The sequence below is a fragment of the Entelurus aequoreus genome, linkage group LG13 (assembly GCF_033978785.1).
Source record: "Entelurus aequoreus isolate RoL-2023_Sb linkage group LG13, RoL_Eaeq_v1.1, whole genome shotgun sequence".
In the NCBI taxonomy this organism is placed as follows: Eukaryota; Metazoa; Chordata; class Actinopteri; order Syngnathiformes; family Syngnathidae; genus Entelurus; species Entelurus aequoreus.
In genome coordinates, this window is record NC_084743.1 from 37,941,901 (window position 1) to 37,965,832 (window position 23,932).

General features: G+C 42.3%; 1 protein-coding gene across 9 annotated transcripts in view; it reads left to right on the top strand.

Moving 5' to 3' along the window:
- Positions 1-8: 8 nt before the first annotated feature.
- hecw2a (HECT, C2 and WW domain containing E3 ubiquitin protein ligase 2a) overlaps positions 9-23,932 on the top strand; it is a 304,402-nt gene continuing 280,478 nt past the window's right edge. For 7 of the 9 annotated variants that reach the window (XR_009828322.1, XR_009828323.1, XM_062067818.1 and 4 more), the window contains exons 1-2: positions 9-167; positions 6,762-7,347. Coding sequence is in view for 7 of the 9 variants with exons in the window: in XM_062067818.1 (XP_061923802.1) it covers positions 6,969-7,347 (379 nt within the window). In the remaining 2 variants the exon portion in view is untranslated. Of the gene's footprint in view, positions 337-6,761; positions 7,348-23,932 lie in introns of all 9 variants that reach the window. The other 2 variants (XM_062067815.1, XM_062067814.1) reach the window with 2 other exon arrangements.

Here is a 23,932-nt window from a genome sequence, read left to right on the forward strand (position 1 = left end):
TAGCAGAAGGACTAACAATTAAAAACGTGACTGAGAGTTTGGAGGGTGTGAAGGTGGGAGGGGCAAAGAGGAGGAGTCCACCCCTCCCGTCTGGTTCCGCGACTGCGGGACTGAAGGAAGCATCGCCAGACATATTTCAATGTTCATCCTGCTGCTCTGCGTCAAAGGTAAGCATGTCGTCATCAAATTAATGTCCATATTCATGGTTTTCATTAATAACAATGTACATGTTTGTTTTTCACATGTGCATGGACAACATAAACGTGCAATCCGAGTCGCCTTTCGATGCTTGTATGACGCCAACGTGGAACGCGTCTTGCAGAAAAACGGCATGACGTAGGGAATTCCCACACTTGTGATTATTATGATTCATAAATACTAGTCTTCTCAACGCTATACATAATACATGTGTAGCCTAATTGATAGTCATTGGTCACGATTGACTGTCATACATGTGCACATGACTAGAACATGACGTGGGGAATCCCCACATTTATGATGATGACTATTACATATTATCTTCACACCTGTTAATGATTTTTATGGTCATGATTCTCAACAGTATTCTCATATAATCATATATGCTTTTACTTGATTGACAGGCATTGAAATCTTTACAAGTACTTTGGTATCGCAAATTGTATACTACCAACACCTTTTATGTACTACCAGTACATACTTTTATACTACCATCACATATATTTACACTACCAGCACATGCTTTTATAATATCACTTAAAATTGACACAATTATCACATACTTTTATACTACCATTAAATACTTAAATACAATCACCACATTCTTTTATATCATCACATACTTTTAGACTATCATCACATCTATACTACCATCACATGCTTTTATACTTTCATCAAATACTTTTATACTACTGCCACATACTACCATCACATACTAGTATGTACATCTATCACATATGTGCATGTACTACAAGTACATACAGGTATGTGACGGAAGTATGAAAACATGCAATGATTGTATATATTTATGTACTACAATCACATACTTTTATACTACATCACATGTTTGTATGTACTACTATCACATACCTGTATGTACTACAAGTACACATCACTTACTGTATGAACACATTTAATACGACATCATACTTTTATACTACCATCACATACTTTTATATCACCATCTCATACTTTTATACCACCATCACATACTTTTATGCCACCATCACATACTTTTATATGTCCATCAAATACTTGTATGTACTACCATCACATACTTCTACACAACCATAACATACTACAATGTACTACCATCACATACTTTTACACTACATTAACATACGTTAATACTACCATTACATACTTTTACAGTACTACTATCAAACACTTGTATGTACTGCAAGTACACATCATTCACTGTATGAACACATTTTAAGCTATCATCACATACTTTCATACCAACAACACATTTTTATATCATCATATACTTTTATTCTACTCTCACATACTTTCATACTACATCACATACTTTTATACTACTATCCCTTACTTTTATATTATCATCATATACTTTTATGTATATGATGATAGTATAAAAGTACAAAAAAAGAACTACATCACATACTTTTATACTATCATATACTTTTACACTATATCACATACTTTTATGCAACCATAACATACTCTCATACTATTATCACATACTTCTATACTACCATCAAATACAGTACAGGCACAGTTGGAAAAGGTGGGACAGGAGTAGCAATCCCACCTCACAAGTTATTAATGACAACAAACATATTTTATAAAAAAATATAAAATGCAAACACTCTAAATAATCTAAAACGTCAAACAAAAACTCAGCTAGCCCGCGACTACATGCGTGTGCGAAATAAAGACGTGTCAATTTATTTATGCGATGGCTCCTCTCGCAAGTAATTAATGACAGCCTCCACCTTCCGCAAAGTAAAAACAAACCTTAAAAACAACTTGAATACCACAGAATATTCCACAAGGTCAAATAAATTGTAGTAAACATTAGAATGGAATTAATAACGTGAGTGATAAGTCTGAGCTCTGGCCAGTAAGGGTCAGCGGAGGGAGGGGGAATTGAACCAAGCAGTTCAACTGTGTGTATACTTCCTCAGTTACTTGAGAAATCATTTAGTGCACAAGGGGTACGTGATGATGTTGATATAGGGACGGCGTGGCGAAGTTGGTAGAGTGGCCGTGCCAGCAATCGAAGGGTTGCTGGTTACTGGGGTTCAATCCCCACCTTCTACCATCATAGTCACGTCCGTTGTGTCCTTGGGCAAGACATTTCACCCTTGCTCCTGATGGGTGCTGGTTAGCGCCTTGCATGGCAGCTCCCGCCATCAGTGTGTGAATGTGTGTGTGAATGGGTGAATGTGGAAATACTGTCAAAGCGCTTTGAGTACCTTGAAGGTAGAAAAGCGCTATACAAGTATAACCCATTTATCATTTATTTATATGAAAGTAAGTACTTTGATGGTTACTGTGACAGTACGTATATTTACTCATGGTAGAGGAATGATATAAAATGAGCAGAATAGGGCGTGCAATCCATTTTGCATATTTGTCTTCATTAATAGGATATGCTGTTCATTAAAACGCCCACAATACTGAGAGGAGAAGATGCAAATAAACTGCAAGCACAATGTGAATTATCAACACTCATCACTGTTTTGCGAGCACTATTTAGCACCTCTGAAAAGGACGTGCAAACTGACAGTTACACACAGGGTTGCAGGACCTTTGCTTGCCCTGTGCGCGAGCCATAAAGACGAGGAACAGAGAATGTGTGTGTGTCAACATCTTTGCATGGTCTGTCAGAAATAAAATATATCAGATACGTCGTCGATACAGCAACATCCTGTCATAATTTTTTAGCTGCTTGTTGGGTGAGTCAAGGGGCTGCTTAAAACAAATACAATTGTTGCGTTTTGATGTCTGTTGCTGTTTTTTAATGGCGTTCGTTTTTTCATGTAGAATATTTATTAATATGTACCTCTTATATGCAAAAATCTCCTTAAAAGAGAACTGCATCTTTTGGGGGGAATTTTGCCTATCGTTCACAATACTTTTGAGAGGCAAGAAGACAATTTTTTCATTTTTATATTTGCATTCTAACTTTTAAAATTGTTGTGTTCTAGTTGGCTAGCAATGCAGCTAATGGGAGAAATCCATTCTTTCTCCAAATTACTTTAAAATGCATTCAAAAACCACCAACAATACTTTATTTACGGTCTGTAACCTGTATAATAACCAAGCTGTAGCGTCATTGTTATTGTAAAAGCGAACAATAAGGAACTGTTTTTCTAGCATACTAACACATCGGTGTGCTATGGTATTAGCCGTGAGCTAGCTACGTCGAGAGATAAGCCAGCTTCTATGTCAGCACCCAAATTGCGTTTAAGTTTGTAATGCACAACACAATGTGATAGGACACCAATCTGTACTGACTGAAAAACATGAACAATCATATTACAGTATCTGTAAAGTATTAGCCTACTTTTTGTCGTTTTGTTTGTACACAGCTAGCTGGACAGCGTATGCACTGTAGTTGTAATAACACGCTTAACGTGCTGTGTGTATCATGATCAATAGTATAATGACTTACTCAATGGACAGTTGTTTGTTTTGTTTTCAGTTGATTTTGGGTAAGCACTCCATTTATGTCAAAATAGCTTGGCTCCAAGCTTCACATTTACAGCGTCAAAGTCACGCCGACCTCACTCTCTCAGCTTCCGTCTGCTCCAACGTTTAACCCTTTCTTCTTGCTTGCTTCTATAAGCAGCAGTTCATCCTCCGTATATTCAGGTTAAAAAAGATAAGGTTGTGAATCCTCATTTGTGTAAAAATAGTCGTCTCCGTTGTCTGTTACCAAGTCTGTAATGATTAGAAAACACTCGCATTTGTTTTCAGAAGTAGGAATACACCTTTTTTGCCACATGTTGGAAGCTCTGGAAATAGAAATACATGGGACGGGGAAATTAGTTCCGGCAATGCTTAAAATTAGCAAAATACGGTAAATATTGTACATATTACTTATTGTTATGCATGTGTCTGTTACTACATTATATATATATATATATATATATATATATATATATATATATATATATATATATATATATATATATATATATATATATATATATATATATATATATATATATATATATATATATATATGTATATATATATATATATATATATACAAAGGTAAAAGCCAGTAAATTAGAATATTTTGAAAAACTTGATTTATTTCAGTAATTGCATTCAAAGGGTGTAACTTGTACATTATATTTATTCATTGCACACAGACTGATGCATTCAAATGTTTATTTCATTTAATTTTGATGATTTGAAGTGGCAACAAATGAAAATCCAAAATTCCGTGTGTCACAAAATTAGAATATTGTGTAAGGGTTACATTTTGAAGACACCTGGTGCCACAAACTAATCAGCTGATTAACTCAAAACACCTGCAAAGGGCTTTAAATGGTCTCTCAGTCCAGTTCTGAAGCCTACACAAACATGGGGAAGACTTCAGATTTGACAGCTGTCCAAAAGGCAACCATCGACACATTGCACAAGGAGGGAAAGACACAAAAGGTTATTGCTGAAAAGGCTGGCTGTTCTCAGAGCTCTGTGTCCATACACATTAATGGAGAGGCAAAGGGAAGGAAAAACTGTGGTCAGAAAAAGTGTACAAGCGATAGGGATCACCGCGCCCTGGTCAAGATTGTGAAAAAAAAACCATTCAAAAATGTGGGGGAGATTCAGAAGGAGTGGACAGCTGCTGGAGTCAGTGCTTCAAGATCCACAACCAAGAGACGCTTGAAAGACATGGGTTTCAACTGCCGCATACCTCGTGTCAAGCCACTGTTGACCAAGAAACAGCGCGAAAAGCGTCTCACCTGGGCTAAGGAAAAAAAGAGCTGGACTGCTGCTGAGTGGTCCAAAGTCATGTTTTCTGACGAAAGCAAATTTTGCATTTTCTTTGGAAATCGAGGTCCCAGAGTCTGGAGGAAGACAGGAGAGGCACAGGATCCACGTTGCCTGAAGTCTAGTGTAAAGTTTCCACCATCAGTGATGGTTTGGGGTGCCATGTCATCTGCTGGTGTCGGTCCACTCTGTTTCCTGAGATCCAGGGTCAACGCAGCCGTCTACCAGCAAGTTTTAGAGCACTTCATGCTTCCTGCTGCTGACCTGCTCTATGGAGATGGAGATTTCAAGTTCCAACAGGACTTGGCGCCTGCACACAGCGCAAAATCTACCCGTGCCTGGTTTACGGACCATGGTATTTCTGTTCTAAATTGGCCCGCCAACTCCCCTGACCTTAGCCCCATAGAAAATCTGGGGGGTATTGTGAAAAGGAAGATGCAGAATGCCAGACCCAAAAACGCAGAAGAGTTGAAGGCCACTATCAGAGCAACCTGGGCTCTCATAACACCTGAGCAGTGCCAGAAACTCATCGACTCCATGCCACGCCGCATTAACGCAGTAATTGAGGCAAAAGGAGCTCCAACCAAGTATTGAGTATTGTACATGCTCATATTTTTCATTTTCATACTTTTCAGTTGGCCAACATTTCTAAAAATCCCTTTTTTGTATTAGCCTTAAGTAATATTCTAATTTTGTGACACACGGAATTTTGGATTTTCATTTGTTGCCACTTCAAATCATCAAAATTAAATGAAATAAACATTTGAATGCATCAGTCTGTGTGCAATGAATAAATATAATGTACAAGTTACACCTTTTGAATGCAATTACTGAAATAAATCAAGTTTTTCAAAATATTCTAATTTACTGGCTTTTACCTGTATGTGTATATATATATATATATATATATATATATATATATATATATATATATATATATATATATATATATATATATATATATATATATATATATATATATATATATATATACTTACAATGTGTATATAAACAGTTGATGGAGGGATTTTAAGTTGTTTTAGAGGGCTTTGAAGGCTACAACGGTGACTCCCGTTAGCCGCATCTTCCAAGCGTGTTTTATCATCTTAACCCCCCGCCCCCACTAAAAAAAAAAAGATGTGTGCTCTTCGATAGGTACAATTCCACAAAAAGTGCAGTTCCCCCTTGAGGTATGCATTTGTTTGAGTCTTGAGCACAGTAAGCATAGCTTCTCTCTCTAGCAGCACACCAAAAGAGTGTGTTTCATTGTGGAATCACCGGACTGCTTCTAAAATGCCCATAAGATGTGATACATGTCAGCTGCTTGTTTGATAGTAAAATGCCACAGGTAGGAGCATGATAACATGAATGTACAGTACAGTAAATGATCGAGTGCCTCCATAATGAAAGCTCTGTAATACATGCAAAAACCTCATTTAAATAAGGCGGTCTGCACCAGTTATGAATAGCATGTGCAATATTAGTAGATCATACGCATTACGCCCACAAATGGTACATGCAAATTTATAAATTGCACACACTGTTTAGCACATGGTATTTGAATCTTAGTAGATCAGGCCCTTAAAGTGTTTTTTTTGTTATTAAGTTTGCTATTTAATGAGTATTCCTAACTTATTTTTCACATTTTAGTGTTTGTTTATTAAATTGGTTGGGTTAATCTTTTAGTTGACCTTCAATGTATAGCATGTGTATATTAATGAATTGTAGCAGTCCCCATAGCAGCGTGATGTACTGGGGTTAGTGGTTTGACAGTAGTTTTTATATACTATTTATATCTTATTTGTCTGCAGGCGCTGATTCAGGGGCTGTCAAGATGGTGGCACCTGGCAGTAGAGACGCAAAGAACATGCCGTGTTTAAGACCCACACGTTGCTGCCCACAGAAATTCAAACTACGATGAGAAAGTAGGATGTAGGTGAAGATAACATGGCTCATCCGCTTCTCCAATAAACAGCATTCTTCCTTCTGGGGATCTTCCAAAGTCTTCACTTTCCAACATGCGTCCGTCTCTTGCCACGGCAGTCCTTCCAGCCAGGACGCGTTCCCACAACGCCCCCATTCTGGCCGTAGGGAGTCGTGAACAACTCTCAGCTCCTCGAAGGCGTAGTCCTAACCTCCGACACACCCTGAGCCCAGAAAACCTTCGGACACTGGCAGAAAGAGGAGGGTCTTGTGTCGACAGTGTGTCTATGATCAGCGGTCCCATTGGACTTTCACGTGCCAATAGCGACACAGATCTGATTAGCTCTCAGAGCAGGTCCTCACTGACGGCATCCACTCTGGAGTACACTTTGAACCGTGGCCAGAACCTCATCATATCCTGGGATATCAAGGAGGAAGTGGACGCTACAGACTGGATTGGACTGTACCATATTGGTAAGGTACCTTTTTTGCTGTTCCAAGTATTGTGATACTTATGTCATGTCTGTGTATTTGTTGTTCAAGGGATTTGTCACAAAGGTGGATGAGTGATGTATATTCATCAATCAAAGCGCTTGTATCGGTAGAGCAACTAACAATTTTAATGGAATAATTTGGTTTAGCAGCCTGATGTTTGTGATTGACTTGTGTGTTCAGTACACAAAGCAGACCTTCCACAGAAAATGAATGTTCCAGATGTATAAATATGTTGACAATGCTGTTCTCCGTGATGTGAAATAGGACTACAGTAAGACCCAGACATTATTGTCTATTGTTATTCTGAACACACAACAACCAATCCTGAGCCAGCAGAAGGTCAGGAGGCTCTGAGCTGAGCATTGATAGGAGATCTCCAAGCAGAGGTTATGCTGGGTGAGCCCCAATAAGATCTATTTTGCGCTTTCAACAACTGGTGAGGTAGGCTGAGAGGTGAACACCAAGGAACTTGCCCTCTCTGTCGATGTAGAGGCACAGTTCTGATCTATTGTCTCCTCTGAAATTCAATATCAGCTTCTTGGTTTTGGTTGTGTTAAGGGCCAGCTTGTTATTATTGCGACCATCGTCGGGGGCGCTGTACGTCCTCCCTGTTGGCTGACTCGAGGTCCTTACTCAGCCATGCCATGGTGGTGTCTTTAGCAAATTTGGCGATGGTGTTGCTGGTGTGAGGAGGGGAGCAGTCATGTATAAAAAGGTAGACAAGGAGGGGACTGAGGACATACTACTGTGATGCACTTGTGTTCAGAATGAGACTAGAAGAAGATATGCTCACCAATCCTGACATTCAGGGGTACGTTGCTGAGGAAGTCCTGTACCATGTGCACCGTGAGTGTGCATTGAAAAGCTACAAACTGCATCCTTAACAATATTTCTGTCCTCCAGGTTTGTGAGGGCCGTGATGATGGCATCCTTTTTTACCTGTTTGCTCTTTAGGCTAATTTTGTGTGGATCAAGGTCAGCAAGGATTGTGGCCATGATGTGGGCCGGGATAATTGTTTTCATAGCATAGATTCTCATCAGGAAGTTCATGGCAGGTTGATGCTCGCGCCTCTTCATCCTCTTAATAAGAGACATGTTGGTGGTCTATCAAGTCCTGTGAATTTTCTACTGCTACAGATGTCGAAATTCACATCCAATTCTGTTTATAACTTTTATGGACAGCATATCTAGACACAGTCAGGGCGCTGAGTGGATCCGGTTTGGTGGCTGCAGGATTAAGTCTTTGTTTTTTGCAGATTATGTGGTCCTGACGGCTTCATGTGGCCAGGATCTTTAGCTCTGACTGGATTGGTTTGATGCTGAGTGTGAAGCGACTGGGATGAGAATCAGCACCTCCAAGTCCCAGTCCATGGTTCTCACCCGGAAAAGGGTAGATCTCCGGGTTGGGGAGGACATTTTGCCCCAAGTGGAGAAGTTCAAGTACCTCAGAGTCTTGCTCACGAGTGTAGGAAGAGTGGATCGTGAGATCAACGAGTAGATCTGTGCGGCCACTGCAGAAATGCGGCCACTGTATCGATCTGCTGAGCCTGAAGGCAAAGCTCTCAATTTATCCGTCGATCTACGTTCCCATCTTCACCTATGGTCATGAGCTTTGGATTACGACCGAAAAGACAAAATCACGGGTATAAGTGGCCAAAATGAGTTTCCTCTGTTGGGTGGCGGGGCTCTCCCTTAGAGATAGGGTAAGAAGCTCTGTGAGCAGTCCTTTGGTGACAAAGGGCAGCCTTGGCGGAGTCACCTTCACTGAAAACGGGTCTGACTTACTGCCGGCAATGCAGACCAAGCTCTGACACTGATCATAGAGGGAGTGGACCGGCACCCTCATTCAGTGTGATACCCCATACTTTCTGAACACTCCCCACAGGACTTCCCAAGGGACACGGTCAAATGCCTTCTCCAAGTCCACAAAGTCATTTGCACCCTCAAGGATCCTGCTGAGAGTATAGAGCTGGTCCCCAGTTCCACGACCAGGACGAAAACCACACTCCTCCTGAGTCTGAGGTTCAAAGATCCGGCACAGCCTCTTCTCCAGTACACCTCAATAGACCTTACCAGGAAGGCTGAGGAGTGTGATCCCACGATAGTTGGAACACATCATTCAGTTCCCCTTTTTAAAGAGATGAACCACCACCCCGGTCTGCCAATTCAGAGGTACCGCCTCCAATGTCCACGCAATGTTGCAGAGTCTTGTCAACCAAGACAGCCCCACAGTATCCAGAGCCTTAAGGAAGTCCGGGCGGATATATATATATATATATATATATATATATATATATATATATATATATATATATATATATATATATATATATATATATATATATATATATATATATATATATAACTTTGTGATTTTATTGGACACAGCCCCGGAAGGAAATGGGGGGGGGGGGGGGGGGGGGTTTGTAGGGGGAAGAAATTTGGCGTGACAGCTTCAGCAGTGCCTGATGAATAATTGCCTGTTTCAAAGACTGCTGCTCGTTTTTCGTATGTGGGTAACAACATTTAACTATATATATATTTCCGAATTGGTTCAACCGCCACCCGCCCGAATCTATTTAAAATCTATTTTTTCGTCATGCATGCATGTAATAATGCTCATTGTAATTTCTGTATTATTTTATATCTGTTTATATATATATATATATATATATATATATATATATATATATATATATATATATATATATATATATATATATATATATATATATATATATATATATATATATATATATATATATAGTGTGAATGTTGTCTGTCTATCTGTGTTGGCCCTGCGATGAGGTGGCGACTTGTCCAGGGTGTACCCTGCCTTCCGCCCGATTGTAGCTGAGATAGGCTCCAGCAACCCCAAAAGGGACAAGCGGTAGAAATATATATATATATATATATATATATATATGTATATGTATATATATATATATATATATATATATATATATATATATATATATATATATATATATATATATATATATATATATATATATATATATACACATATGTATATATATGTATATATATATTAAGGGTGTAACGGTACACAACAATTTTCGGTTCGGTACGTACCTCGGTTTAGAGGTCATGGTTCGGTTCATTTTCGGTACAGTAAGAAAACAACAAAATATATGTTTTCTGGTTATTTATTTACCAAAATTTGTGAACAATGGCCTTATCATTTTAACATTGCTTTAAAATAGCTCTGTGTATGATAAATGTGAGCCACCACTTGGCTGATGAGTACAACAGTAGGCGGTCATGAATGCTAAGCATAACAATAACATACATATACACACAGGGTCCATTGCCAGGGTTAATGCAGTCAACATATATAAATTAAAAACTAAATAAGATAAGGCTTAGAATTGGTTTCTTAACAAAATCTTTCTACATATAAAGTGCAACATTAAACTGCTTCAAGTTGTTGCTCAGATTAAATAAAATGACAAAACTTTTCTTCTACATACAAAAAGTGCAACATAAAACAGTTTCAAGTCAACTCAGCCTCAGATTAACGTTTCTTTTTCCGCCCAGCCTTTAAACCTGGCGACTTTCCCTCAATCTTCATGTTTTTTGCCAGAAAAATCAGTTTATCCACATTGTCTGCAGAAAGAGCAGACCTGCTTGCAGTTACAATGTCTCCAGCTGTGGAAAATACCCTTTCGCTGGGCACGGAGGTAGCAGGTATGGCGAGGTAGTGCCTGGCTAACTTGGCAGTAAGAGGATATATGGGCTCATTGTTCTTCCACCATAGAAGTGGGTCAAAATCTAGTTTTTAATGCAATATGGTCTTAAATCTGCTGCTATAAAAACACCAACGGCATTTGTTATTGCTTTAGCCCTGCCTGACTCGCCAAGGAAAGGCTGCTTGAATGCGGTGGGGAGCTGAGTTTGCACCACGCTCGTCTTTCTCTTCATTTAAGCGGTGTTCACTTGGGGGTGGTGCAGCTTCAAATGGGTTAGCATGTTTGACGTGTTGGCAGAAGCATACCCTACTGCTGCTGAACAATGTCGGCAAACCGCTTTCGCTTTGTCCGCCTCTCGTCCTCCATTGTTGTATCGCACCGCAAAGCTGAAATGTTCCCAAAAGGGAGATCTTAACGAGGCAGGAGGGTCTTCCAGCTCCGGCTTTTGCATGTTGTAGTAGCCCGATCGTTGCTAGCATGTTGGTGTTGTGCCTCGGTGTGTGTTATTTTTTACACAATGTGCGGTGCGCTACTTATATGTCCGTGTGGAAACTCGTTCGGTGCACCTCCGTTCCAAACCGAACCCCCCGTACCAAAATGGTTCAATACAAATACACGTACCGTTACACCCTTAATATATATGTATATATATATATATATATATATATATATATATATATATATATATATATATATATATATATATATATATGTATGTATATATATATATATATATATATATATATATATATATATATGTATATATATATATATATATATGTATATATATATATATGTATATGTATATATGTATATATATATATATATATATATATATATATATATACATATATATATATATATATATATATATATATATATATATGAAAATATATACATGTATATATACGTATATACTGTATATGTATTAGAGATGTGCGGATAGGCAATTATTTAATCTGCAACCGCATCACAAAAGTCGTCATCCACCCGCCATCCACCCGAACTAACATTTTATCAAAACCACAACCGCCCGCCACCCACCGTTGTTATATATCTAATATAGACGATGCAAGGCAGAAAGGAGACTGATCCAATGCAGCAGAGACATTGTTTGTAGGGGGTGTCACGCCAAATTTCTTCCCCCTACAAAAACCTTCCCCTCCCATTTACTTCCATGGTCATGTTTCCTCCTATGTCATTGACAGCGAGCGATAGCACTTCGGCTTTGACTGCCCGTCGCTGGAAGGATACTTCGTCTTTGACAGCTGCTGGAATCTGAAGAAATCGATTATTGTTTTTTTTTGTACAGGCGCGAAACAGGACAGTTGCGTGCCGGTTAACTTTGTGATTTTATTGGACACAGCCCCGGAAGGAAATGGGGGGGGGGGAGGTTTTTGAGGTAATAATGGTCATTGTCATTTCTGTATTATTTTTTATTTTCGCTGACTGCTTATTTGCTCTGACTTTTACTATCATATTTGTACATGGAAATGGGGGGGGGGGGGGGGGGGTGTGCCTGATGAATAATTGCCTGTTTCAAAGAGTGCTACTCGTTTTTCGTATGTGGGTAACAACATTTAACTATGTATATATATTACCGAATTGGTTCAACCGCCACCCGCCCGAATCTATTTAAAATCTATTTTTTTCGTCATGCATCCGCCCGACCCGCGGATTATCCGCGGACTCCGCGGTTGTGTCCGCAAACCGCGCATCTCTAATATGTATATATATGTATATGTATATGTATATATATGTATATATATATATACTTATATATAGATGTATACGTATATACATATATATGTATACGTATATATATATGTATATACGTATATGTATATATATATATATGTATATACATATACATATATGTATACATATATACATATATGTTTACTAATATATATACGTACATATATATATATATATATATATATATATATATATATATATATATATATATATATATATATATAATATATGTATATGTATATATATCTATATACTTATATATATGTATACGTACATACATATATATGTATACGTATATATATATGTATATACGTATATTTATATATATATATGTATATATGTATATATATGTATATATATATATGTATATATGTATATATATGTATATATATATATGTATACTAATATATATACGTACATATATATATATATATATATATATATATATATATATATATATATATATATATATATATATATATATATATATATATATATATATATGAATATATAATATATATATATATATATATATATATATATATATATATATATATATATATATATATATATATATATATATATATATATATATATATATATATATATATATAATTACATTCTTTTATGAATTTAATTATGGGTCTACTGAAAATGTGACCAAATTTGCTGGGTCAAAAATAGACATACAGCAATTTTAATATTTGGTTACTTGTCCCTTGGCAAGTTTCACTGCAATAAGGCGCTTTTGGTAGCCATCCACAAGCTTCTGGCAAGCTTCTGGTTGAATTTTTGACCACTCCTCTTGACAAAATTAGTGCATCCATCCATTCATCCATTCATCTTCTTCCGCTTATCTGAGGTCGGGTCGCGGGGGCAGCAGCCTAAGCAGGGAAGCCCAGACTTTCCTCTCCCCAGCCACTTCGTCCAGCTCTTCCCGGGGGATCCCGAGGCGTTCCCGGGCCAGCCGGGAGACATAGTCTTCCCAACGTGTCCTTGGTCTTCCCCGTGGCCTCCTACAAGTTGGACGTGCCCTAAACACCTCCTTAGGGAGGCGTTCGGGGGGCAACCTGACCAGATGCCCGAACCACCTCATCTGGCTCCTCTCGATGTGGAGGAGCAGCGGCTTTACTTTGAGCTCCCCCTGGGTAGCAGAGCTTCTCACCCTATCTCTGAGGGAGAGCCCCGCCAACCGGCGGAGGAAACTCATTTCGGCCGTTTGTACCTGTGATATTGTCTTTTCGGTCATAACCCAAAGCTCATGACCATAGATGAGGATGGGAACGTAGATCGACCGGTAAATTTAGAGTTTTGCCTTCCGGCTCAGCTCCTTCTTCATCACAACGGATCGATACAGCGTCCGCATTACTGAAGATGCCGCACCAATCCGCCTGTCGATCTCACGATCCACTCTTCCCTCACTCGTGAACAAGACTCCCTGGTACTTGAACTCCTTCACTTGGGGCAGGGTCTCCTCCCCAAGCCGGAGATGGCACTCCACCCTTTTCCGGGCGAGAACCATGGACTTTGAGGTGCTGATTCTCATCCCAGTCGCTTCACACCGAACCGATCCAGTGAGAGCTGAAGATCCTGGCCAGATGAAGCCATCAGGACCACATCATCTGCAAAAAGCAGAGACCTAATCCTGCACCCACCAAACCGGATCCCCTCAACGCCTTGACTCCGCCTAGAAATTCTGTCCATAAAAGTTATGAACAGAATCGGTGACAAAGGGCAGCCTTGGCGGAGTCCAACCCTCACTGGAAATGTGTCCGACGTACTGCGGACCAAGCTCTGACACTGATCGTACAGGAAGCGGACCGCCACAATCAGACAGTCCGATACCCCATACTCTCTGAGCACTCCCCACAGGACTTCCCGAGGGACACGGTCGAATGCCTTCTCCAAGTCCACAAAGTACATGTAGACTGGTTGGGCAACCTCCCATGCACCATCAAGGACCCTGCCGAGAGTATAGAGCTGGTCCACAGTTCCACGACCAGGACGAAAACCACACTGTTCCTCTTGAATCCGAGGTTCAACTATCCAGCGTAGCCTCCTCTCCAGTACACCTGAATAAACCTTACCGGGAAGGCTGAGGAGTGTGATCCCACGATAGTTGGAACACACCCTCCGGTTCCCCTTCTTAAATAGAGGAACCACCACTCCGGTCTGCCAATCCAGAGGTACTGCCCCCGATGTCCACGCGATGCTGCAGAGTCTTGTCAACCAAGACAGCCCCACAGCATCCAGAGCCTTAAGGAACTCCGGGCGGATCTCATCCACCCCCGGGACCTTGCCACCGAGGAGCTTTTTAACTACCTCAGAAACCTCAGCCCCAGAAATAGGACAGCCCACAACAGATTCCCCAGGCACTGCTTCCTCATAGGAAGACGTGTTGGTGGGATTGAGGAGGTCTTCGAAGTATTCCCTCCACCGATCCACAACATCCGCAGTCGAGGTCAGCAGAACACCATCCGCACCATACACGGTGTTGACAGTGCACTGCTTCCCCTTCCTGAGGCGGCGGATGGTGGTCCAGAATCGCTTCGAAGCCATCCGGAAGTCGTTTTCCATGGCTTCCCCGAACTCCTTCCATGTGCGAGTTTTTGCCTCCGCGACCGCTGAAGCCGCACACTGCTTGGCCTGTCGGTACCTGTCCACTGCCTCCGGAGTCCTATGAGCCAAAAGAACCCGATAGGACTCCTTCTTCAGCTTGACGGTGTTGGTGTCCACCAACGGGTTCTGGGATTACCGCCACGATAGGCACTAACTACCTTGCGGCCACAGCTCCATTCAGCCGCCTCGACAATAGAGGTGCGGAACTTGGTCCACTCGGACTCAATGTCCAGCACCTCCCTTGTGACATGTTCAAAGTTCTTCCGGAGGTGGGAATTTAAATTCTCTCTGACAGGAGACTCTGCTAGACTTTCCCAGCAGACCCTCACAATGCGTTTGGGCAAAATGAGTGCAGTTCAGCTAAATTTGTTGGTTTTCTGAGATGGACTTGTTTCTTCAGCATTGTCCACACGTTTAAGTCAGGACTTATTTTAAAACCTTAATTGTAGCCTGATTTAGCCATTCCTTTACTTCTTTTGACGTGTGTTTTGGGTCATTGTCCTGTTGGAACACCCAACTGCGCCCAAGACCCAACCTCCGGGCTGATGATTTTAGGTTGTCCTGAAGATTTAGGAGGTAATCCTCGTTTTTCATTGTCCCATTTAAAGCACCAGTTCCATTGGCAGCAAAACAGGCCCATAGCAAAATACTACCACCACCATGCTTGACGGTAGGCGTGATGTTACTGGGAATAAAGGCCTCACATTTTGTCCTCCAAACATATAGCTGGGTATTGTGGCCAAACAGCAACATTTTTGTTTCATTTGACCACAGAACTTTCCTCCAGAAGGTCTTATTTTTGTCTAGTCGCAGGATTACAAATTCTGTATTCCTACAAAATATAAAATCTGGCAAGACATCAAAACACAGCAAGCAATTGTGTTTATTGTCATTTAATGCGTGTTTGTCCTTTTTGTGTTGAGCTGTTTAAAAAAGTATAATGTTTAAAACACATTTCATTTAAGCAAATTATTTGTACAGTCATAGTGTTAAAACCTGAAAATTATCTGTCAAGGGTACATTTATTAATGAAGAAAAAGTAAATTTATATGCAATTCATTTTGAATTAACTATGAATAATGTGATTAATAACGATTAATTTTGAGTTAACTATGAACAAAATGCGATAAATTGCAATATATATATATATATATATATATATATATATATATATATATATATATATATATATATATATATATATATATATATATATATATATATATATATATATATATATATATATATATATATATATATATATATACATCCGATAGCCGATATCAACTTCAGAGATATGAATACATCGTTTGGCAAGCCGCTTGATTGATCTATATATACAAACCCCGTTTCCATATGAGTTGGGAAATTGTGTTAGATGTAAATATAAACGGAATACAATGATTTGCAAATCATTTTCAACCCATATTCAGTTGAATGCACTACAAAGACAATATATTTGATGTTCAAACTAAAAAACTTTATTTTTTTTTTGCAAATAATAATTAACTTAGAATTACATGGCTGCAACACGTGCCAAAGTAGTTGGGAAAGGGCATGTTTACCACTGTGTTACATGGCCTTTCCTTTTAACAACACTCAGTAAACGTTTGGGAACTGAGGAGACACATTTTTTAAGCTTCTCAGGTGGAATTCTTTCCCATTCTTGCTTGATGTACAGCTTAAGTTGTTCAACAGTCTGGGGTCTCCGTTGTGGTATTTTAGGCTTCATAATGCGCCACACATTTTCAATGGGAGACAGGTCTGGACTACAGGCAGGCCAGTCTAGTACCCGCACTCTTTTACTATGAAGCCACGTTGATGTAACACGTGGCTTGGCATTGTCTTGCTGAGATAAGCAGGGGTGTCCATGGTAACGTTGCTTGGATGGCAACATATGTTGCTCCAAAACCTTTATGTACCTTTCAGCATTAATGGCGTCTTCACAGATGTGTAAGTTACCCATGTCTTGGGCACTAATACACCCCCATACCATCACAGATGCTGGCTTTTCAACTTTGCGCCTATAACAATCTGGATGGTTCTTTTCCTCTTTGGTCCGGAGGACACGATGTCCACAGTTTCCAAAAACAATTTGAAATGTGGACTCGTCAGACCACAGAACACTTTTCCACTTTGTATCAGTCCGTCTTCGATGAGCGCAGGCCCAGCGAAGCCGACGGAAATTCTGGGTGTTGTCGATAAACGGTTTTCGCCTTGCATAGGAGGGTTTTAACTTGCACTTACAGATGCAGCGACCAACTGTAGTTACTGACAGTGGGTTTCTGAAGTGTTCCTGAGCCCATGTGGTGATATCCTTTACACACTGATGTTGCTTGTTGATGCAGTACAGCCTGAGGGATCGAAGGTCACGGGCTTAGCTGCTTACGTGCAGTGATTTCTCCAGATTCTCTGAACCCTTTGATGATATTACAGACCGTAGATGGTGAAATCCCTAAATTCCTTGCAATAGCTGGTTGAGAAAGGTTTTTCTTAAACTGTTCAACAATTTACTGACACATTTGTTGACAAAGTGGTGACCCTCGCCCCATCCTTGTTTGTGAATGACTGAGCATTTCATGGAATCTACTTTTTATACCCAATCATGGCACCCACCTGTTCCCAATTTGCCTGTTCACCTGTGGGATGTTCCAAATAAGTGTTTGATGAGCATTCCTCAACTTTATCAGTATTTATTGCCACCTTTCCCAACTTATTGGTCACGTGTTGCTGGCATCAAATTCTAAAGTTAATGATTATTTGCAAAAAAAAAAGTTTATCTGTTTGAACATCAAATATGTTGTCTTTGTAGCATATTCAACTGAATATATGGGTTGAAAATGATTTGCAAATCATTGTATTCCGTTTATATTTACATCTAACACAATTTCCCAACTCATATGGAAACAGGGTTTGCAGTATGGATTGGTCGATGTCCAGTTGGAAAGTCACGACCAGAGTTGGGTTGTAGCGCGTTTCATTTGCTCCGTAACTTTTTGAAAATAGTTCATAGTAATAGTTTTAATATAACATACTTTTTACTTTTACTTGAGTATTTTTGTGAAAAACAAACTGTACTTTTAGTCTGTTACATTGACTTTCATTCCGATTGTTAGATCTATTTGTATTATAATTATTTCATGATTCAGCCCTTTGAGACACTTGTGATTTAGGGCTATATAAATAAACATTGATTGATTGATTGATTGATGATTTATCGACTAAGACACATTTTTTTGCAGAAAGCTTTTTTCCGGCAGGCACTGTCACATGACTCTGTTTCGCCAATCCAACGTAAGCTTTAGAAACGTTTGACTTTATTTTACCAATCAAACAGAGCCTCACGGCGGGGATCCAGCCAGAACGGGAAACAAGACTTAGTAAATTGTAAGGATGTAACGACAAATGGTAATAATGATGACGGTGGCAGAATTCCCGACGGTTAGTATTGCCCTTTTAAATTAAAATGACTAGAGATGTCAGATAATATCGGACTGCCGATATTATCGGCCGATAAATGCTTTAAAATGTAATATCGGAAATTATCGGTATAGGTTTTAAAAAGTAAAATGTATGACTTTTCAAAAAACCCCGCTGTACGGAGTGGTACACGGACGTAGGAAGAAGTACAGAGCGCCAATAAACCTTAAAGGCGCTGCCTTTGCGTGCCAGCCCAATCACATAATATCTATGGCTTTTCACACACACAAGTGAATGCCACGCATATTTGGTCAACAGCCATACAGGTCACACTGAGGGTGCCCGTATAAACAACTTTACCACTGTTACAAATATGCGCCACAGTGTGAACCCACACCAAACAAGAATGACAAACCCATTTCGGGAGAGCATCCGCACCGTAACACAACATAAACACAACAGAACAAATACCCAGAACCCCTTGCAGCACTAACTCTTCCAGGACGCTACAATATACACCCCCCGCTACCCTCTACCCCCCAAATTTCAAGCTGCTGTTTGAGGTATGTTAAAAAAAAAAAAAAGCACTTTGTGACTTCAATAATAAATATGGCAGTGCCATGTTGGCATTTTTTTCCATAACTGGAGTTGATTTATTTTGGAAAATCTTGTTACCGTATTTTTCGGAGTATAAGTCACAACGGCCGAAAATGCATAATAAAGAAGGAAAAAAACATATATAAGTTGCACTGGAGTATAAGTCACATTTTTTGGGGACATTTATTTGATAAAACCCAACACCAAGAATAGACATTTGAAAGGCAATTTAAAATAAATAAAGAATAGTGAACAACAGGCTGAATAGGTGTACGTTATATGACGCATAAATAACCAACTGAGAACGTGTCTGGTAACATATTATGGTAAGAGTCATTCAAATAACTATAACATATAGAACATGCTATACGTTTACCAAACAATCTGTCACTCCTAATCGCTAAATCCGAGGAAATCTTATACGTCTAGTCTCTTACGTGAATGAGCTAAATGATATTATTTGATATTTTACGGTAATATGTTAATAATTTCACACATAAGTCGCTCCTGAGTATAAGTTGCACCCCCGGCCAAACTATGAAAAAAATAGCGATTTATAGTCCGAAAAATACGGTACATTGTTTAATGCATCCATCGGGGCATTACAACAAAATTAGGCATAATAATGTGTTAATTCCACGACTGTATATATCGGTATCGGTTGATATCGGAATCGGTAATTAAGAATTGGACAATATCAGAATATCGGCAAAAAAGCCATTATCGGACATCTCTAAAAATGACCTAAGAAAGAGAGATTGATAACTGCACTTTGATAAACTCACGGCGGACTGACTGGTGTCAGCTCGCTAGCTTAAATGCTAACATGAAAACAAGGGACATACGTCTTTCCCCGTTAAAAACAACATACCCCAATCTAAACCTTGTGGCCCATACCATTTAATGAGAGACATTCACCTAAGAGGACACTGTAGCTTTAAGAGAAGAGGCGGAGGGGGAGTTAGGTTCTTCCGCTTCCAGTTGAGAGGTCGTTGTTGTTGTCGAATGTATGACATGCTAGGTTGGAGCTAGTAAACTTCCTCGACTACGCTCACGTCTCCTGTCTCGTTGTTTACTAACTCCACATTGGTGACCCCGAGAATACGAACTACGAATACGAGCATGTCAGACAATGAAGGCGCTGACAATTTTGTTGACGCGGTACCCGCAGACGGAGTAGCTGCTGCTAACAACAACATGGCTAACGCGGTACCCGCAGGCGGAGCAGCTGCTGCTAACAACATGGCTAACGCGGGAATCTACGCCGCTACTTTGAAGTTACCCGATTTCTGGCAGCATAACCCACGGCCGTGGTTTCAACACGTGGAAGCCCAGTTCCAGCTAAGGGGAATAACGCAGGATGCTACGAAGTACTTCCATGTAGTGGCGGCGTTGGACGCATCAACGACGGCGCGAGCGATGACACTGTTGGAGGCTCCACCGCCTGCTGGCAAGTACGATGCTTTAAAGGCTTTCCTCCTGAAGTTATTTGAGCTGTCGGAGCTGGAAAAAGCGGACCGTTTACTGTCCCTACATGGCCTCGGTGACGGGAAACCGTCTGAACTGATGGAAAAAATGCTGTCTGTGCTGGGATCAGCCGACCCGGCGTTTCTGTTTACACACATTTTCCTGAGGCAGCTCCCCGCACCGGTACGCACACCGATAGCCAGTTCTCCACTCGCCGCCTCCAAGGACTACCGTGCTTTGGCCGCTGAGGCGGACAGGGTTTTCCTGGCCAACCGGCAACAGTTTGTGCATGCCCTGCTGCCCCACCAGGCCGTCCCACCACCTCCTATGGATGACTATGTGGACACCGCGGCTGCGGTGACGGCTCTCCGCCAACCTGAAGACGGGCTCTGTTTTTACCATGCCTGGTTCGGGGCCAAGGCGAAGCAGTGTCGCAAACCCTGCAGTTACAGGATTCAGGGAAACGCCAGGGCGTTTAGCGGCTATGGGCACCGGCCGTGACTGCAAGCTGTTGTTCATCAGGGACTCCTTGTCGGGCCGGCGGCTGCTGGTGGACTCTGGTGCGCAACGCAGTATACTACCAGCACAAGCTGTGGACACGATGACCGGCAGCCACGGCCCCCAGATGGACGCCGCCAACGGCACCTCCATTCGGACGTACGGTGTCAGGCGCGTGGATGTTAGTTTTGGCGGCCGACGGTTCGGTTGGGATTTTGTGATGGCTGCTGTAGCCACCCCGCTGCTAGGTGCGGATTTCCTCTGCGCGTTCAACCTGCTGGTGGATATTAAGAACTGTCGCTTGATTGATGCCGTCTCTTTTGCGTCATACCCCTGCACGCTTGGGGTGGCTGGGGCGTTGTGCCTCGCTAACACACTCGCCACCGGGGATCCATACCAACGCCTGCTCGCCGGTTTCCCTGGGCTCACCGCGCCCACCTTTTCCTCGGCGGTGGCCAAGCACGGTGTGGAACATCACATCGCCACTGTGGGCCGCCCGGTTTACGCCCGGGCCCGACGCCTCGACTCGTCCAAACTCGCAATAGCCAGGGAGGAGTTTTCGATGATGGAACGCCTCGGCATTGTCCGCCGTTCGGACAGCCCGTGGGCTTCTCCGCTACATATGGTTACTAAGGCCGGCGGGGGTTGGCGCCCTTGCGGAGACTTTCGTCGCCCAAACAACTCCACGACCCCCGACCGGTACCCCATACCGCACATCCAAGATTTCTCTTCCCACTTGGCGGGCGCTACCATCTATTCCAAAATTGACTTAGTGCGAGGCTACCACCAGGTACCGGTCCACCCGCGAGATGTCCCAAAAACGGCTGTCATCACACCCTTCGGGCTCTTCGAGTTCTTACGTATGCTGTTTGGCCTTACGGGGGCGGCGCAGACGTTCCAACGTCTTATGGACTCTGTGCTCCGGGACATGCCATTTTTGTTTGTGTACTTGGACGACATCCTTGTGGACAGCGCGTCGGTGGAGGAACACATGACACACCTCAGGCAGCTGTTCGAGAGGCTTAGCGAGCACGGCCTCATCATCAACCCAGCCAAGTGTCAGTTCGGGGAGTCGTCCATCACCTTCCTCGGGCACCACATCACTCCGCAGGGGGCCGTTCCCCTGCCCGACAGGGTTGAGGCTGTCGCCGCGTTCCCCCGTCCCCCTACTGTACAGGCCTTGCAGGAGTTTTTGGGCATGGTGAACTTTTATAACCGTTTCCTGCCTCGTGCTGCACACGTCATGCGTCCCCTTTATGGGGCCCACCGGGGGAAGAAGTCTAAGGACAAGTTGGACTGGTCCCCAGAGATGGATGAGGCTTTTGAGGCTGCCAAGTCTGCGCTGGCCAATGCTGCGCTGTTAGCTCACCCGTCGCCGGCCGCCCCTATAGCCCTTACGACGGACGCCTCCGACTATGCCGTGGGGGCCGTATGTGAGCAGTGGGTGGCTGGTGGATGGCAGCCATTGGCGTTCTTCAGTAAACAGCTCCGGGAAAATGAGCGCAAGTACAGCACCTTTGATAGGGAGCTACTGGGACATTTCCTCGCAACCAGACACTTTCGGTTCCTGTTGGAGGGCCGGCAGTTCACCGCTTTCGTGGACCACAAACCGCTGACGTTCTGCATGGCCAAAACTTCGGAGCCGTGGTCTGGGCGTCAGCAGCGCCATCTCGCGGCGGTCTCTGAGTTTACTACGGACATACAACATGTGTCTGGCAAGGATAACTTTGTCGCCGACTGCCTTTCACGGGCTGTTGTTAACTCCGTTCACTTGGGGCTCGACTACGCCGCTATGGCAGCGGACCAGGCCAAGGACGCGGTCGTTCAGGACTACCGGTCGGGCCCTACGGCGCTGCGCCTGGAGGACGTGGCGTTCGACGCGGCTAACACTACCCTCCTCTGCGACGTCTCCACCGGCCAAACGCGACCCCTGGTGCCTGCTTCCTGGCGGCGCCGGGTTTTCGACACCGTCCACGGCCTTTCACATCCTGGGGTGAAGGCCTCGACCAAGATGGTGAGTGTCAAATTTGTTTGGCCGGGGCTCCGCAAGGATGTTAGAGCCTGGGCCAGCTCGTGTGTGGCGTGACAGCGCGCCAAGGTGCACCGCCATACCAAAGCCCCTTTGGCGCCGTTTGTGGTTCCAGAGAGGCGGTTCGACCACGTGAATGTTGACCTTGTGGGCCCTCTGCCTCCGTCCCGTGGTTATACCTTCCTCCTCACTATTGTGGACAGCGCTACCAGATGGCCGGAGGCTATCCCCTTGTCCTCGACGACGGCCGCAGAGGTGGCACGGGCGTTCATCGGCTGCTGGGTGGCCCGTTTTGGCACGCCTGGTGACATCACAAGCGACCGAGGCTTCCAATTTACCTCTGAGCTCTGGACGGCGGTTGCTGAGCACCTCGGGATGAAGATCCACCGCACTACTGCCTACAACCCGCAGAGCAACGGACTGTGCGAGCGGTTCCATCGGGACATGAAAGCAGCTCTGCGGGCCA